The following is a 19,314-nucleotide window of genomic DNA, read 5'->3' as shown; positions in this document are numbered from 1 at the left end:
TATGGTTTGGGGCTTTACTCCCAGGTCTCTGATCCACCTTGAGTTGATTTTTGTGTATAGTATGAGATGTTGATCCTGTTTCAGCTTTCTGCAGGTGGAAGTCCAGCTTTACCAGCACCATTTGTTGAAGAGGTTATCATTTCCCCATTTGATAGCTTTGATTTCCTTGTTGAATATCAGTTGACCATAGATAGCTGGGTCTATTTCTGTGCTCTCACTCCTTAACTTCTTTATTTCTTCCCTTTGCTTTTGTCTCAGCACCATAGTGCAATATTCAGAGCCTCTTCTGACATCAATCTCTGTCTTTCTTCCTCTTCTGTCTTTTAATGACATTTTGCATTCCTTGATATCCTCCCACAGCTCATCTGGTCTTCGCTCAAACTTCGCTCAGATTTGTTCTGAGATAGTTTTTAAATTCAGGTGGGACAGAGTCAAGGTCAAATTTTGGTTTCTATGGATTTGATTTAACCTTCTTTAGCTTTAGTTTGAAATTGCATGTGAGTGGCCTAATTTTCAGTGCTGATAATGAGGTTCTCTACGGAGTCTTTCTATAGATGTAAGTGAACTGATTCCTGTGCATACCATCAAGTGAAATCCATGTGCATAGTCTACATTTGTGTTTCTTATAAATGGTGTTGCTGTTGATTGTACAAAATTCTATCATTCTATCTCCATCCTCCTTCTTGTCACCAAGTCCATATTTTCTGACTTCTGATTCCTGTTCCCAACATTTGCAATAATTTGTGTAAAACCACAGAGGATAAAAACTAGTCTAAACATTAACAACATTAACCTCATTGAGGCTGCCTCCTGCACTTGGCAGTTAGTTGGGCGAGTGTAGGTTAGGAAACAGAAACTTTAGGCACTAACTGAAGAAGGTTAAAGGTGACGGCCTTCTGAATGGATTACACCATGACATCAAATAAAATTCCTTACAACTGCATCAGTAAGAATCATGCTAAGTAAAGACTGAAATTGTCAGTTCATTTTGTTTGGATCCACTGTCAACAACCTTGGAAGCAGCCATCAAGAAATCAAAGCAGGTACTGCATTGGGCAGATCTGCTGCTGAGGACCTTTTTAAAGCGCTAAAGAGCAATGGTGGCATTTTAAAGATGAAGGCGCACCTGATCAGAGCCATAGACTTTTCAGTTGCTTCATCTGCATGCGAAAATTGTGCATTGACTACAGAAGACTGAAGAGGACTCAATGCCTTTGTTTTGGTTTTTTGGTTTGTTCGTTTGTTTTCCTTTTCTTCTTGTGTACAATCGAATCAGATTCACCTGGCACAAGAAGAGATTGACCCTCTTTCTCCAGCAGAGAATTTGGTGGATTCAAACTTCACGCCTTCAGGGTTGCAGCGCAGCTTCTTGCCACTAGGCCGCCAGAGCACCCCTGACTCAATGCCTTTGAATTTGGTGTTGACCAAAGGCATTGACTAGCCCATGGACTGCCAAAGACCAAATTGTAGTTTGGAGGAGGTGCAACCAGAATGCCCCTTAGAGGCACGGATGGTGAAACTTGGCCTCACATACTTTGTGCATGTTAGCACCAGGGATCAGTCCTTGGGAAAGGAGGTCAGGCTTGGAATAGTAGAGGGTCTGCAAAGCAGAGTCGATGATTGACAGAAGGAGGTGAATTGACACGGTGATGCCACCAGTGGGCTGAAAGCACAAGATGTAAGGACAGCGCAGGATTGGGCAGGGTGTGTGAGTGTACCGTCAAATCAGATCTGACTGGTACAGGAGGAGATTGTCCCTCCTTCCCCGGGAGAGCATCTGGTGGATTCGAACCGTGCGCCTCTCGGATTGTAGTTGCAGCTCCTTGCCACTAGGCCACCAGAGCTCCCCTCACTGTACTTTTGAGCTGGCTTCATGGCACTTAACAACAGCAATCGTGGGGCTTGAACAGTTGTGTGGAGAAGCAAACCAGGTGATGCTCGTGATTCTAGCTTACGAGGGTGGTGAGTGGTGCTCCTTTAACTCCGGCAGGCAATTCGGTGAGAACACCATGCTGACGATCAGGAGAGGGTGCGATTTTCCCATCTTGAAAATTGTTCTAGGTCTTCATCCGTGTAATCGTTCAGAGCAGATGAGAGCACTGACATCTCATGCCCAGGGTGGTTCCACATGTGAGATGCAGCGGTACATGACAAAGTCACTGTCCCCGTGGAGCTTACGTTCTTCAGGAGAGACTGGGTTGAGGAAATACTCCACTAATAATTACTAGCTTGTTGGCATTCAAGGAGCCCTGGTCGTATAGTTTGCAGGCAGTTATACTGCTAACACAATGTCTAGTGGTTCAGATCCCCTGAGTGAAGAATGAACAGTCTCCTCCCTTGTGACTTCCAGCCACCAAAGACACAACAGAGGGTCAAGCCACAAGTTGCCCCAGGCTCAGTGACAACTGGGTGAATTGATGAGTGATATTCGGAGAGTTGCCCTTGGGCTGTCTTGGCTTTCAGGGACCCCAGACAGGACCCTTTTGCTAGCAGTTGGATTTCCGAGAGTAAAAGCCTGCTGTGATTCTGATCCTGCTCCTCGCTAAGTGGCTGGGGCTGTGTTTCCTGTTACTTTTACGCTGGCCGCTAGAAGACAGCAGATTTCCTCCTCTCCTCACATCAGCTTTTACAGCTCAGACACACAGTGGATGGTCGCCGTGACTTGGAACTGATCTGACAACAGTGGTTTGTTTTATTTTTAAGGAGCAGAAAGGGAATTGCAGCAATAGGGTGGTTAAAGAATTCTGCTGCTAACCCCAAAGTTGTCAGTTCAAACCCAGCAGCTACACAGGAGAAAGATGAGGATTACAGGCTAGGAAACCTTTGCGGACAGTTCTCCCGTGTCCCGCAAGGCTCTGTGACTGTGAGTCAGAGTCAACATGAGGGCAGTGGAACTGGAGGTAGAATAGAGGGTAACCATCTGCCATTGGGGGTGTTTCAGGTCACAGCAGCCCACCATCAGGTTTCCAAGGCTGTGAAAGTTGATGGGAGGAGACTGGCCATTTGCATCCTGCAGAGTGACCAGTAGCTCTACCCTGCCGGCCTTGCAGTCAGCAGTCCAGCACATTGCAAACTAGACCAGCTGAGCTCCTTCGAGTAGAGAATCAGGGAATGGAAAGGTACAGCTTACAGGAGCTACAATCCTTGTGACGGGGCTGCTGTTCTCACGGGGGTCAGTCAGCCTTCCCATTGATGAGATCAAGTCAGCAGTCATCTGGAAGTGATATGTCTGAACCCGCTTGAATTTGAATTCCTAAGTTTCACATCCCCTCACACACACAATGTATTTTTATTTTGTATTGATTTGCATACAGAATTAATATACATTGTGTATCTCATGTACATTGTGTTTCACACAGCCCTACATTCACATTGTGTTTCAAATGATCACTCATCATAAGTACATTGTGACTTATAAAGTGCATCTGTGCCTACTATTACACTATTTTTTTCGGGTTCCCATTGGATCTTTCTTAATCCTTCACCATCACCCCCTCTGGTCCCCATACTCTGTTAAACTAGTGAGATCCTCACCTCCCCACCCTCTGCCTCTTGCTGCCAATGGAATGCTGTGCATCACTAAGGAGCAATGACTTTGTAACTACTATCTAACATCTAGAGAGCCTCGAGAGCCTTAAGCTGAGCGAACTAGCTCAAGTCTCATAAAGACAAATACTGCAGAAGACAATTATTGTAAAAACAGAAAGATAACTAGTAAGATGCCGATGAAAGTTTCCCTCTTCCATGCTGGGTAATGCGCTTCTTATTTTGGGTGCCAGATCTCTTAGGTTGCTTGAATGATGCTGAATAAATAAAAGCTGGGGAGATACTGCCCACGAGAATGAGCTGACCGTGATCAGGGCCTCTGGTGACTTCTTTCTAGTGTGGGTTTCCTGAGGACAGGAACGAGCAGAAAAGGGAACTTGGCACTGATGTGTCGTGCCAACTGCACACACCCAGGCTAGAGCCTGCGACTTCTGCTAAATTGGTCCTGTGTTAGTGCACAAAGGCACGGGTGCCGGGTCTAAAGACGTGGCCTGATGGTTCCAGTTTAAGCTCCGTGCAAGAATGTTGGAATCACAAAACCGTGTAAAGACACGTGATGGTTGGCTTGCATCGGGCATCACAGCTCATCTGTGCTTTTTTCTCTTTGGTTATGTATGAAATGCATGTGGTGGGAGAGTTGTCTTCTGCTTTGTGCTTTTTTTAAAAAAAATTATTAATTTTAATGAACATTTACAGAGATTTTGGATTTCCATTCATTCATTGTTGTACTTTTCTCCCTGCCAACCCCTCCTCTCCACCCCAGTCTGCTCTTCTCTTTGAAAAGTAAAAGAAAAATTCCTTCATTGGTATACAGTCCCTCCCTCTCCCTCCCCAAGTACACTCAACTAGGCAACCTTCATTCTGGACTCCTGTGATAACCATAATACCCTATCATGTACCTCGTTTAACCTGTTCTCTCCCTCATCTGTTTCAATGCTCTGTGCTTTTGTGATGGCATCAGTTAGCATGGGGTTGGTGCGCTGCCCGATGTACTTCCCTAGCTGCTGTTAGAGACCGGCCAGGCCTCCTCATTTGGAATCTCCTGTGTTATTGTGGCGAGACTCCAGCAGCCTTCTGTCAGCCTCCTCACTCTTCTTGCTCTCCACCCCACAGGCGGAACCCACTGCACTTCCACCTCATCGCCGACAGCATTGCAGAGCAGATCCTGGCCACGCTCTTCCAGACATGGATGGTGCCCGCCGTGCGTGTTGACTTCTACAATGCAGACGAGCTCAAGGTAGGGCCGGAGGGGAGGTGCCTCCCAGGATCCCCGATAAAGAAGTTTTCCTTGTGTGAGGCCTGGGTGCCCATAGCCTTGTGTGAACCTGCAGACCTAACTAAAGCATCCGTATGCATCTGAGGTGGTTTCTTAGCTGAGTCTGACTTTATTATCGAGGGCACTAAGGCCACCACCTGATGGTGGAGAATCCATGCTGGTCTGTGCAAGTGTGACCATCCAAGCTCTCTGTAGATTGTGGAGGCCTTTGACCTTGTCAACAGAGAATGGATTTGTTTGTACCTATTTAGAGATTTTATCACCCAGTGAGGCAAATACTGAACTCAGAAGTTAATGTACTATCCCACCAACAGTGTATAAGATTTCTTGCCACATCCTTTCCAACATTTATTACTTACTGCCCTGTTAAACTTTGCCACTGTTACTGGAGTGAGATGGTACCTCATTGTGGTTTTGATTTGCATCTCTTTTATTGGCAGTGATTTGGAGCATTTCTTCATGTGTCTGTTTGCCATTTAAAAATCTTCCTTTGTGAAAATTCTTTCTGTATCTTTGACCCATTTTGTAATTGGGTTATCAGTCTTTTTCTTGTGGAAGCCCAGGAGTATTCTGTAAACTTTTGTTATAAGACTCTTGTCTGAGATGGTGCAACCATTCTGGAAGGCAGTTTGGTGCTTCCTCAAAAAGCTGAACATACAAATTCCATATGATCTAGCTATACCACTATTTGGAATATACCTTGAGGAAACGAAAACTGAGGCATAAACTGAGATTTACACCAGTGTTCATAGCAACATTATTCACCATCTCATGAACATGGAAACAGTCTAGATGTCCAACCACAAATGAATGGATTGAGAAATTATGGTACGTTCACACAGTGGAATACTGTGCAGCACGCAGGAGCAATGATTTTGTAAATTATTACCTAACTTAGGAGAGACTGGAGAGCATTATGCTGAGTGAACTCGGTCCCACGAGGATAAATATTGCATAAAACCATAATTGTCGAATGAGTATAAGGATCCATGAGGGGTGGAAGAGGTTGGAAGCAGAGGGATGAGGATGTGCAGGAGGAGAGTAGATTAATCTTGGGTTTGTACAATTTGATGACGGGGGGAGGAATTGAAATAATTTGTTCTTGAAAACACTGTATTTGATTTTGTAAATAAACTAGTAGGGGGGGAAAAGAAGTCTATGTACTGGGTTTGAATTCACATAATACACAATGTCTGTGTTATGAACAACTAATATACGGATACCACATGCTTATTCTTTAATGTTATATACATTTGCCCACATTTTGCAATGGTTGGGTAAACCCTTCCTGAACAAATTCATCATCACCTTTACCTGTCGCTTCCTGCACGTGTACTTTTAAATCACTGCAAAGACTTCCAGCTTCATTTTTTGGCACCAACCTGATGACATACAGTCAGTTCTGACTTACACAGTCAGCCCTGTAGGACTGAGTGGAATGGCTCATAGGATTTCCAAGGGTCTGAGTCTTTCCAGAACCAGGATACATCCTTTCTCTCCCTAGAGCAGCTGGTAGGTTCAAACTACTTACATTTGTCTTAGTAACCATGTTCATTAACCGCTGCACCACCGCTGTTGCTGTGTATTGTCAAATTGCCTGCAATTCATAGCGACCCTATGTACAGTAGCTCTGAACCCTGCTCTGTCCTGAACCTCACTGACTCCAACACACCTACCCCTATTGCACCAGTTACTGCATCATTCCGTCTCATCCACAATCTTCTTCTCCTGTGTTGTCCCTCCATGCTTCTGAGCATTATATCTTTCTCCAGTGAACCGTTCCTACTGGCCATGTTCCCAAAGTATGTGAGGCAGAGCTTCAAAATCCTAGCCTCCAAGGAGAAACTTGGTTTCACCCTCTCCAAGACAGACCTGTTTGTTTCTTTGGCAGCCTATGTGGTATGTTCAGTATTCTTATCCAGCACCACAACTCAAAGGCATCAATTCTTCTTCTGTCATCCTTAGTCATTGTCCAGCTCTCTAACATGTAGCAAGGAATTGTGAAGACCATGGCCTCGATTAGTCATGTCTCAGTCACTAGACTGACATCGTTCTGCTCAACTGTTGTTGTGTACCAGAGTTGGAACTGACCCATAGCTGACCCTCCAGTGGGTCTTTAGAGGCAGTTAATCACACAGGAGGAGATTGTCCATCCTTCTCCCGCAGAGCCGTTGGTGAGCTCGAACCGCGCACCTTCAGGATTGCAGCACAGCTTCTTGCCACTAGACCGCCGGAGCTCCCTAGGGATCCTTTCTCCTCGTACTGAAGTGAGGACTGCAGCACCTTCTCTATCTTACTTAAAATTCAACTTAAAGGCACAATTGGGAGTGGATCTCCTTCGCAACCCAGAGAGTGTTTGTGTTCTCATTTATTGCTATTGAAACACAAAGCTAATTGGGTCCCTTTCAGGTTAGGCTTCTTATCCTCATAAAGATGATTATAATATCAAACTCAGGGCCTAGTGCAATCCCAGGTGGCACAGTACATTAAATACTCCACTACTAACTAAAAGGTTGACAGTTTGAACCCACCTGGAGGTACCCTGGAGGTACGGCCTGATGATCTGCTTCTGACCTGTGACAGCCTTGAGACCTCTAGGGAGCAGTTGTGCTTGGTTCACCCAGGGGGTCACCAGGGGTCAGAATCAATGTGATGGCAGCTGGTCATGACCTGACGTTGTTGTTGTTGTTGCCCTGGACCTGGAACTTACTCAGACCCAACCCTCCAGTGAGTTCTCAGTGGCTATGGATTGCACAGGAGGAGATTGCCTTTCTTTTAAGCCAGGAGGCTCAACTGGGAGGGTGGATATATGTGAGTGTACTTTTAAGATCATATTGAATAAATGTTTTAAGATGATATTGGGATATATGGGAACTCAAGGAGGGGGAGGGCTGAGGTAGGGGTGAAAGGACAGGGTTGCACAGTTTGGTAGATGGAGGGGGCGGGTGAAAGAAATGGGAGGGATCCAGTGGGGACCCAAAAAGATTGGGTAATGATGGGTAAGGTCATTGGTGATTGATTGTATAAAACATAATGCATAGGAATGACAGTATGAAACACAATATGAATGTAAAATAGTGTAAAACACAGTGTCTATGAACTTTGTGAGCAAACTAATATAGAAAAAAAGTGAATTGGAAGGGTCAGGGAAGAAAATATGGAACAATGAGTGAATGAAAAATCCAACTTATTGTAAACTTTCGTTAAAAGCACAATATTTTTTAAAAGGTAATATTGGGCTGCAGAGTGACACCTAAATGAAATTCATTCAGTCATTTTACTTCCTTTATTAAAATTCATTCCCAGTGGATGCTTGCATCGAGGTAGAGATTTCTGCAGAGCTAAAGAAGTCCTGGGTGCACACTGAACCTTGGTACTTGTTCTAACCCCTTTTCTTGTGTTCCTGGAAATGCACTTAATAGTTAGCCCTAAAATAGTCATCTGTGCTTCTCTCTGTGACGCAGCTTTTTTAACCTGTGTTCCCTCAGCTTATCCTCATAAATAACAGTTCAGCTGTATGGCCCCTTCCCTGGAACCTTTCTGCTGACTTCTTCAGGAACACGGACTGAATGATCTGGTTGTATCCGCCCAACTTTAAACCTTCTTAACTGGTGGGCTCTTTTCTCCATTTCTTTTCTTCTTCTTCTTTTTTTTTCTGGTACGCAGTGGGTGCTCCTTCATGTCTGTGATTCAGCCCAATGAGAAGAACTGTCAACTTGGCAGGTGTCCGCTGATGCTCCGTCTCCAGTCACCTTGGGAAAGACTAAACACCTGGGCATGAAGCTGATGCTGACAAATTTGCTTGTTCTAAACGTCATGAAGTCATTGTCTTTTCATTTCGGAGCCTTAACACTGTCAGTAGAGCGCAAAGATGCTGGCCGGGGCCGTCTTTGGGTTTCACATATTCCCGGCCGCAAGGCTGACGGAGATGTTGAGAATTTAGCATTTGGGGATTGTCGTGGTAATTGGTGTGCCATTTCAATCTATTCTGAGCTCAAATTGATTAACACTCTTAAAAAGGGAAAAACAAAATTTAGCAAATTGCTGCGCTAATTAAGGTGAAAGGCAGCCACTCTGTCTCCCAGGGTCTTCGTGCCAACACCATGGGGGAAAGCCATGGGCAAGGAGGCGGCAGCATCTGGCGCCCAGATATGCCCCCATCTCTTTGGTAATTGCTCTCCTTCCGATTGGCAGCCCTGTGCCATGTCTTTCAAGTTGAGTCCCTCAACTTTTCAGTAAAAATATAACACAGAGGGGAAGAAATGTTTGAAAACTCCCAAGTTTGAGCCCTGCTCCCTACTGAAGGGCTTGAACTTTGAGTTTGCCTCTCAGTTGGTGTGTGGAGAGTGTCAGCTCCTCAAGGAATGGATGAAATAATTGTTCAGAGGGGGAGATCTGGTGGCCTGGTCCGTTGGGAGTTACGCTGCTCCACCACAGGCTATTTGACTCTACTAGTGGATCTGAGGAGGCGTGATGGGCAGTCGTCTCTGTGCAGTTTACAGTCTCAGAAACCCAGTGCAGGGTCAGCAAGGGAGGACCCATTTTGACTCAGTGGCAATGGTGATGACTATGAGTTTGAACTTGAATGCTTGGAAAGAACCAACCATTCCTGCAACATGCAACATACCAGGTTCTTAAAACTATTTCTTTTTCCAGCCAAGGTAACGTGGGAGTTAAAATGCTTTTGATTGTGTGACCCTATTAGGAAATCTGTTGACAGTTATAAGAAGTCTATTTAAAAACAAACAAACAAAAAAAAAAACAACCACAAAACCCCATGTTTATTGCTGCTTTGTTCACAATAGTAAAGAGTTGGAAACAACCCTAGTGCCCATCAACAAACGAATGGATAGAGAAGCTGTAGTCAATGAAATATTATGCAGCAGTGAAAACCAAAGAACTCATAAAATATTATACAAAATGGGTGACCCTGGAGAACATTATGCTGAGTGAAATATCTCAGTCACAAAAAAGACAAATACTGAATAATGCCACTGCTATAAAACAGAACGGACATGGGGGTTGGGGGGGGAATAAGAAAAGAAGGGATAAATAATGTACACACCATTGAAACAGACAAGGGAGAGAACTGTATAAAATTAATATATGATTAGATATTATTGGTATGACAAGAGTCCAGAATAACAGCTGCATAATAAAGTGGTTGGGGAAGGGGGGGCGGATTTATAACAATGAAGAACTTATTTTCCAAAGGAAAAAACCAACTGGAGGAGTCAGGGAGGAAAATGTGCAACAATGAATGAATGAAAATCCAAGTTCTTTATAAACTTACAATAAAATATCAATATTAAAAAAAAAAGGAAACAAGATCTATACTTTGCAGCACATGCCAGAACTAAGTGAAAATTCTCGAAGACTTGAATGTACTGTGGAAAATGCTTTTGCCCATCAATGGAAGAGTGAAAAGACTTCTGTACGTCCATAAAGTGGAATATTGTGCAACAGTAAACAATGGTGATGAATGGTATGGTCTCACAGCCTGGGTGGATACAGATAACATTATGTGAGTAAAACAAGTCAGTCACAAAAGGATGAAAAGTGGATGAGACCGGTATTGCAAAAGACCCAGAAGAGGAGTTATACATAGAAAGAAACGTTCTCTGACGGTTGCCAGGCAGAGAAAGGAGATGGAGGGAGAAGCTCTATCTAACTAGTACACGGTGTTTATTATGGTGGAGGGAAAGACAATACACAGTGTGTGGAAAGTCAGCACAACGTGTCAAGTAAAAGAAAACAATGAGAAGTAGGCAGTAATAAAGGATGATTACAGTAAATGCTACCACATAGAATCCTACAACAACAGTAATAGCATACAATCATTTGTGGGTAGATACATAGGTAAATATGTATGCTAAATAGGTGAGGGAGATTTTGCAAGTGTATTCCAGCCTGTATAGATAGGCATTGTTGTGGATATTTCCATGTGTTGCTGCTGTTGTGAAGTGCCGTCGAGTCATAGGCGACTCATAGCGACACTATGCACAAAAAGTCCTCAACACTTGCATGACTTTTATCCTTTCTCCTGGTTCATAGGGTTTCCGGAGGCAAGCTGTTTACGGAAGTAGATGCCACTCCTGCTTCCAAGCTTGTTTTAACCAGGGAGCGCCACCAAACACTGTCCACCATGGGTAACCATTGTCACATTTGACATGTCAGTGTCACAGCATTCAGCTTCACAGTGATCACATTACCTCTATACGGGAAGTGGACCCACCAGAGCTATACGACCTACAAGAATGTTTCACTAATTTGTAAATGCTGCATGCATGCTTCATATGGAATAGAGAATATAGAGAATACTGATATAGGGACCACTTAAACTTTAACAGTGAACTTCTGGACATGACGTAAGGGCCATAGCCATAAAAAACATCTAGGTCATTGGATGAAACATAGTTCATAAACTTAAAATCCTGCTTCCTAGAAGATGAAGTGAGAGTTTTCCTTGGAGGCAAGGATGAAGCTTTGTCTTACATACTTTGAGCATGTTGCTAGGAGAGGTTTCTTAGAGAGGGACATCATGCTTGGGAAGATAGAGGGACGGCAAAGGAGAGGAAGACCCTCAGCCAGGTGGACTGACACAGCAACTTCAAATAACTGTCTTAAGTGTTCCAGAGATTGTGACAATAGTCAAGATAGACAGGGTTCAGGTGAGCTGTTCTAGGATCACTCTGAGTTGTACTTAATTCATCAACACCTAACAACAACAAGAATCTTGTTGGTATCATGTAAGATCTTACATGGTCAAGCTTGTGAGTTACTCCACAAATTGGGAGAAAAATATATACAAAAATACTGCAGCGCCTCAATAAGAAAAGTACAGACAACCCACTTACAAAATGGGCAAAAGATTTAAAAAGGCTCTTCACATTCAGATGGCTGGCAAACACATGAAGAAATGCTCACAATCATTAGCTATTCAAGAGATGTAAATCTAAACAACAATGAGATATATCATGTCACCCCAGTAGCAGCATCAAAGTTAAACCAGCAATTGTTGGTGAAGATGTGTAGATTGAAAATCTCACACATTGCTGGTGGGAATGTAAAATGGTGCAACCAATGTGGAAAGTAGTCTGGTGGTTCCTTAGAAAAGTTGAAAATTAAAGTACCATTTGATCCAGCTATTCCACTAATTAGGTATATATCCTAAAGAAATAAAAGTTAAGACATGAACAAATATATGCACATATATGTTCATTACAACATTACTTATAGTAGCAAAAGAATCAGAAGCAACCCAAGTGCCCATCAGTGAATGAGTGGATAGAAAAGCCATAATACATTTGCACAATGAAGCAATGGCGTACTGTGCAACACTTGAAAACAATGAAGAATTTGTGAAACACTATATAACGTGAACGAAACTAGAGAACATTGTGCTGAGTGACATGAGTCCTTTAAAAGGGACAGATCTTCTATAAGACTGCTCTTAAGAGAGCTAAATAAATTTTTAAACACAGAATCATGTTAGGATGTTTACTAGGGAGGGAAAAGGGGGGGATAGAAAATTATTTTCTTCTTCTTATTGTTGTTGTTGTTAAGTGCCCTTGAATCGATATGACTTACGGTGACCTTCTGAACAACAGATCTGAACCCTGCCATGTCCTGCACCACCCTTATCATCCCAACACCTTTGAGCTCATTGCCACAGATTCTGTATGAATCCATCTCATTGAAGGACTTTCTCTCTTTTGCTAACCCTCTGCTTTTCCCAGCATGATATACCTTTCCAAGGAACAACTTATCCTAACAGAATGTCTAAAATACGTGAAATGAAGATTAGCTATCTTTGCCACCAAGGAGCACCGTGGTTGCACTTTTTCTGTGACACGTTAGACATTTACAGATAGGTTTGTTCTTCTGGCAATCCATAGTGTATTTAGTACTCTTCTCTAACACATAACTCGGATGAATCAATTATTTCCCTGTTGGAGAAATATTAGAGTACCATCTATTCCATAGCATTGTCTAATAAGTTATTTAATAGATAATATTTATCAGTATGAGAGAAGGGGAAGGCAGTATGGGATGAACAGATAATTGAATACTTTGGATACGGTAGGTGATGTTATGGAACAAAAAAAACCATGCAAATGGTTGAAAACACAATTTACTTTGTATGCATACATTTACAATAAAATTTTGGAATAATTTTTGTATCACAATAAATTTTGGGGGAATCAAACTTCTTAGTGGTCACCTAAGAAGTGATAATCTATCCCTTACTTCCTGGATCAAAGGAAAAAGGAGAAATCCAAAGACTCAGAAAAAGTAGTTAATAGAAAAAATTGATGATCCCTGTGAACTGTAGTCTTCTCTAACATGAGACCAGAAGAATTAGAATGTGCCCTGTGAGGGCTACCATCCCCACTCATTGCAAACACAATAGAAGGTTGCAGTTATAAAGGGTAAAAATTTTAGACTAAAAATCAAGCAATAGCAATAACAAAGAGACTAGAGGAACTTTAAATCTGTTACCCTAAGAAAACATACTACCTTGGAACTAAAGGTCCTCCCCGAGGCCATTTTGCAGCCAAGTGATAGAAGGATCTATAAAATAAGCACAAAGAGGAATAGTATCATCTTAGAATAGTCAGCATATAAGACTCAAAGGGTAACATTTGCTCAGAACTAAAGAAGAGAAGACGAGAAGGGACAGGGAACCAGATGGAATGCAAATTAAGAAGCCAGTGAGGAAATGGGGAATGTACTGACACATTATGGAAAGATTGCAGCCAATGTCAGGGCAATTAGTGTGTGAATCATTGACTGGAAAACTAGTTTTCCAATTATTAAACTTTCACCTAACATGCAGTAAATAGAATACCAGAGGAATGTCTGTCTGTGTTTCATTAATTATGCAAAGGCATTCCACTGTGTGGATCACAACAAACTGTGACTAACTTGGAAAAGGATGGGAGTCTCAGGACACCCAATTGTGCTTATGAGAAACCTTTACTTAGACCAGGAAGCAGCCATTAGACCAGAGAAGGGAAACATTGCATGGTTCAAAATCAGAAAAAGTGTATGTCAGGAATGCATCCTGTCTTTAGACCTTTTCAGTCTATATGTGGAACAGTTATTTGGGAGGCTGAACTCTATGAGGTGCAATTGGGCATCAGAATTGGAGGAAGACTCATCAACAAGCTGTGGAATGCAGATGACACAACCCTGCTTGCTGAAACTGAGGAGGACCTGAGGCGTTTGCTGCAGAAGGTCAAGGACACAGCTGTCAATATGGATTGAAGCTCACCATCAAGAAAGCAAAGATTCACACAGCTGTGCCACTTGACAGAATCATGACAGGCAGAAAATCTTCCTTGCCTACACAATCAACACTCTTGGTGCCAGCAGTCAGGAAGTTTAAAACAAATAAACAAACAAACACCTAATTGCATTGGGAAACTATGCTGTCAGGGACCTCTCCATAGTACTGAAGAGCAACAGTGTCACTCTAGAAACTAAGGTGTGCCTGATACAAGCCATGGCCTCTGTAATTACTTGCTATGCATCAGAGAGCTGGAAAATGACTAAAGACATTAGAAGAGGAATCGATGCCTTTGAGTTGTGGTGCTGGAGAAGAGTGTTAAAAATACCATAGACTGCCAAGAGAATACACAGATCTCCTAGATGAAACTAGGCTACCCATTGGAGACAAGGATTTTGAAGCTCTGTCTTACGTAATTTGGGCATGTTGTCAAGAGTTACCAGTCCTTGGATAAGGACATGCTTGGAAGGGTGGAGGGCCAGTGTAGGACAGGATGACACTGGATGAGATGGATCAACACAGTAACTGGGTAATGGGGGGTAGGTGTGTCTGAAACATTGAGACTGGCTCAAGATAGGTCCTGATTCAGGGCTATTGTATATAGGGTTGCTATGAGTTTCAGGTGACTCGAAAAAGGCACATAACAATAATAGTGAAATGTTAGAAAACTACTTCAATACTGGAAGCCAACATTCTTGATAGAATGTCTCTTTGTTGCCATTCGATTGTCTCCCACTCATGGTGACCTTAGTCTTCTCAACTGCTTACTCTGTCTGAGAGCTGGACAATGAATAAAGATGAAAGAAGAATTGACGTCTTCAAGTTGTGATATTGGAAGAGTATTAAACTTAACATAGACTGTCAAGAGGACAAACAGGCCTGTCTTGGTTACTCTTTGGAGGAAGAATTTTGAAGCTCCGTCACATATACTTTGGGCATGTTGCCAGGAGGGACCAGTCCTTGGAAAAGAACATCATACTTTGAACGGTAGAGGGACAGTGAAGGAGAGGAAGACCTTGGATGAAATGGATTAACACAGTGACTGTTGTAATGGGGTCAAGTGTGTCAGAGAGGGTGACGTGGCTCAGAGCTATTGTTTATAGTGTCACTATGAATTGTAGTGGGCTGGATGGCACATAACAACAACAACAACAGTGTATGTTTGTCACAGTAGAACTGCACTCCAGAAGGTTTTCTAGAACTGATTTTTTATTTTTTGTTTTGGAAGTAGGTCACCATGCCTTTCTTCCGAGGTGCCTCTGACCATGGGGCCAGCTTGCTAGCATTATCTGTACCATTTGCCCAGTGCAAGGACTCTCCATCTAGACCAGCTAACGTGATGTCCCGGGAGCAGCCCTGGGGCAGGTGAATGACGGTGGCTGTTCTATGAACCAGACAGGGGACACACTTCAGCAACAGCTCGTCCATAGCACAGAGAGTGAGGAAGAACACATGAGAACTGAATCCTTCTCTGTTTTTTCCTCAGCTGTTGGAAATGACATTTCTCGAAAAACGTTCCTGCGGATCTCTTGTTATATCTGTTAATGCTGGAGAGTGGCATATTAACAGAAAAGAAATTTATGAAGGACGGTGTATGATTATAAACGAACTGTAGGAAATCTGCCGTGGACTGGTGCATTTCTCTCCATAATGACCAATTAGTGCGCATTTGCAAATAGTGATCATTCAGCCTGCCTATCTCTGTGGCCACTGAGGTGCTCATTGGTCGCCTCCGTGTTACCCATGCCCATATATTGTCATCCCCTGAAGTCCCAGATCAACAGGCTGCCAGGCCCAGCGATGGCTTTGCGTGCTCTGAGCTCCTCGAGGGACGGCCAGTCCTGCCAACAGAGGAGGAGAACATCCTGTTCAGAGCTGTGTGGATGCTGTCATGCTCTTACCATGGCACTGTGCAGGGGAAGGACGCATTTTATTGCCTCTCTTTCCTAGATACTTCATGCATTGAAGAAGCACAGAGCAAAAGAGTGTTTGCCTAAGATCAGGCAGCTAATAAACTCCAGGCCTTGGATTTGACTTTTCTCTTCCCCAGTGAAATGAAAGGCTACGTGGGACTGTGTAATCCAGTGTGCGTGGAGGTGCTGCAGACCTCTAGGAAGGAGGGAGACCTGGCCTGTAGCTTTTGGGGAGCAGAGTTGCCACTGAACAGTTGCACTTGAACTCAACATTCTTCTCAACAACTTTGGGCCCCTTTGGCTACAGTCTCTTGTTATTTCTGGAACACTTCATTTCTTTGGGCTGTTTCACATTCTTTCATGGAACTCAGTAGAGTTGCTGCTGGTGTCGTTAGGTGCTATTGAGTTGTTGTTGTTGTTGCTGTGTTCCAGTGAGTTGGAACTGACCCATAGCTAACCCTCCAGTGGGTTTTCAGAGGTACTAGGTGCATCTGATACAGGCCATGGTCTTTGCAATCACTTGTTATGCATTAGAGAGTTGGACAATGACTAGGGGGGATAGAAGGAGAATTAATGCCTTTGAGCTGTGGTGCTGGAGAAGAGTATTGAGAGTACCATGGACTGCTAAGAAAACAAACAGATTCACCCTGGAGAGAGTTAAACTGGGCTGCTCCTTGGAGTCAAGGATCCTGAGGTTTCGTCTGACATACTTTGGACATGTTGTAAGGAGGGACAGGTCCTTGGAGAAAGACATCATGCTTGGGAGGGTGGAGGCATGGCTCAGAGAGGGGAAGGCCCTCTATGAGGTGGATTGATTCAGTGACTGGGGTAATCAGGGTGGGTGTATCAGAGACAGTGCGATTGGCACAGGACAGAGCAGTTTAGGGCTGTTGTACATAAGGTTGCTATGAGTTGCCAGCGACTTGATGGCACATAACAACAACAACAATTGCACAGGAGGAGGAGTAGCTGATGGATTTGAACCTCTTGCCTTTGAGATTGCAGCACAGATCCTTACCAGTAGGCCACCAGAGCTCCTTGCCATTGAGTTGACAATGACTAATAGGATCATCTGGACATCAGATCAGAACCTCACTCTGTCCTGTCATGAACCATCACTGCCATCTCTATGCTCGTGCCTGTTGTCATGGTCAGTGAGACTGCCAGTCTGTCCTTTTGAGAGTCTTCCTGTCTTTCCTCCACTTTTCCCAGAATGTCTTTTTCTAAGAACTGGTCCTTCCTGACAACACGCCCAAAGTACATGAGACGCAGTGTCTCCACACTTGCCTCTAAAGGGTGCCATGTCTGCATGTCTTCCAAGATTTGTGTTTTCTTATTTTGAAGCTGTATTCAACAACACAATTCAAAGGCATCCATTCTTTTTTGTTCTTTCTTATTCATTATCATCTGTAGGGTGGATCTTACCATTAATCTCCATTATGTTACATTGTTGTTGTTAAGTGCCTTCAAGTCGCAGGCGACTCATAGCGACCCTTTGAAGGAGAGTCCTCAATGCTTGGGTGTCTCTCATCCTCTCTCCAGGTTCATAGGGTTTCCAGAGGGAAGCTATTACGGAAGTGGATGCCACTCTTCCTTCCAAGCTTGTTTTAATCGGGGAGCTCTACCCCACACTGTCCACATTGGGTACCCAACCATTAACACATTTGACACATCAGTGTCACAGTGTTCAGCCTCACAGCAACTACAAGTTACCACTGTATGGCAAGTGGACACACCAGGACTATACGACCTAGAGGAATGTCTGAACAAAAACAATGAAAGACAGGCCCACCCGAGGGCCTCGGATTAAAAGTCACTCACCATTATCCAGCTAAGGAAACCTACTACACACTGACCTTGTAAGGAGCCCTGGTGCAGTGGCTAACCAGAAGGTTGGTGGTTCAATTCCTCCAGCAGCTCCGTGGGAGAAAGGTGAGCAATCTCCTTGCGTAAAGATTTACAGCTTTGGAAATTCGTTAAGAGTCGGAATCAACTTAACAGCAGTTGGCTGGTTTAATAACCTTGTTTGTAGGACAGATTAGTAAAAGTGCCACATCAGATTTCCAAGTTGATGTATCTTTACACAAGCCGACCGCCACATCTCTGCTGTGGAGCTGCTGGTACGTTCAGAATGCCAGCCATTCTCTGCCAGCTGAGCGCTTTTACCGCTGTGCCACCTGGGCTTCCACTGAGCCTTGTTGTTATTGTGTGCCATCAAGTCGATTGATGACCCTCCAGCAGGTTTTCAGAGGCAGTAAATTGCATGGGAGGAGATTGCCCAGCCTTCTCCCACAGCACAGCTGGTGGATTTGAACCCTATGCCTTTGGTGTCCTAGTGCAGCTTCTTACCGCTAGGTGGCCTTTGAGTCACAAAGGTAGTAAGTGGCAGCAGCAGGGTTGAAACCCAGGACTCAACCTCAATCCATGTACTGTTGTCCCCTGTGTCCTGCAGTCCTTTGTAGCCCATCATGGGTTTGAGATAATGTCGTTGTCCCAGACAAGGGTCCCCTAAGCAACTAATAGTGTTCCTTTTCTGGCTGTTCTGAAGAACAAATGTGCTAGCACAAACCCTCCCTTATTTAAAGGCCTGCTGGAGATGGGGTTTCCTGCCGGCCTTGAATGCACAGCCGACTAATGATGCTGGAGCTCGGAGCTCTTGTATCCCTCACATCCCAGACTCCTGTTCTGAACAGCCAGCCCTCTAGACCATGTGCTTTAAATCAGCAAGACAGCTCTTTCCAGACTCAGACGAGGCCCGGCATGCCTACCAGCCTCTGATTTTGTCCAGAAAGTCACCTCCGTGCCACCACCAGGCTGAGGATGATTGCCCAGCCAGCCAGGACAGGGACTGTTTCATGATTCACCTGTCTAGCCGGGGTCCTAATTCATCTCCGTTCCTCTTTGACCTGATGCATGCTCATTTCCAACATCAGAGAGACATCTCGGAATGGGATGGACGCAGGACTGTGGTGGCAGAAAACGGTGATGGTTGACTTTAAAAAATTGGCTTCCTGCTCCTACTTAACTGCCTTTGTTCAGCTCTCTGTCAAGGATGACCCAGGGCTCTCTATAGATAACTGGAGTCTCTTAGCACCCTGCAGCCCTTTGGGAGGCAAACTGCCATTGTTCTTCTCCCCAGGGGGGTGGGTAGACTGCTGCCTGCCCTGTGTGGTTCCTGGGAAGGCACACTGGCACACTTCCTGCATGATAGCCCTTTTCAGCTCTGAGGGATGAATGAGAACAAGAAACCATAGGGTTTCTGGTTTGGAAGGAGGCCCAGTACTCCT

General features: G+C 44.0%; 1 protein-coding gene across 1 annotated transcript in view; it reads left to right on the top strand.

The window, feature by feature from the left end:
- The window catches only part of LARGE (like-glycosyltransferase), a 663,150-nt gene that overhangs the window by 197,001 nt on the left and 446,835 nt on the right, over positions 1–19,314 (top strand). Inside the window, exon 4 of the mRNA XM_006901347.1 lies at positions 4,660–4,783. Within this exon, the coding sequence (XP_006901409.1) occupies positions 4,660–4,783 (124 nt within the window). The remainder of the gene's footprint in view (positions 1–4,659; positions 4,784–19,314) is intronic.

The sequence above is a fragment of the Elephantulus edwardii genome, unplaced genomic scaffold (genome assembly GCF_000299155.1).
Source record: "Elephantulus edwardii isolate Elephantulus edwardi_28Jun2011 unplaced genomic scaffold, EleEdw1.0 scaffold00321, whole genome shotgun sequence".
NCBI classification, from domain to species: Eukaryota; Metazoa; Chordata; class Mammalia; order Macroscelidea; family Macroscelididae; genus Elephantulus; species Elephantulus edwardii.
The sequence above is the reverse complement of the archived record's forward strand: the minus strand, read 5'-3'. Positions and strand labels throughout refer to the sequence as shown.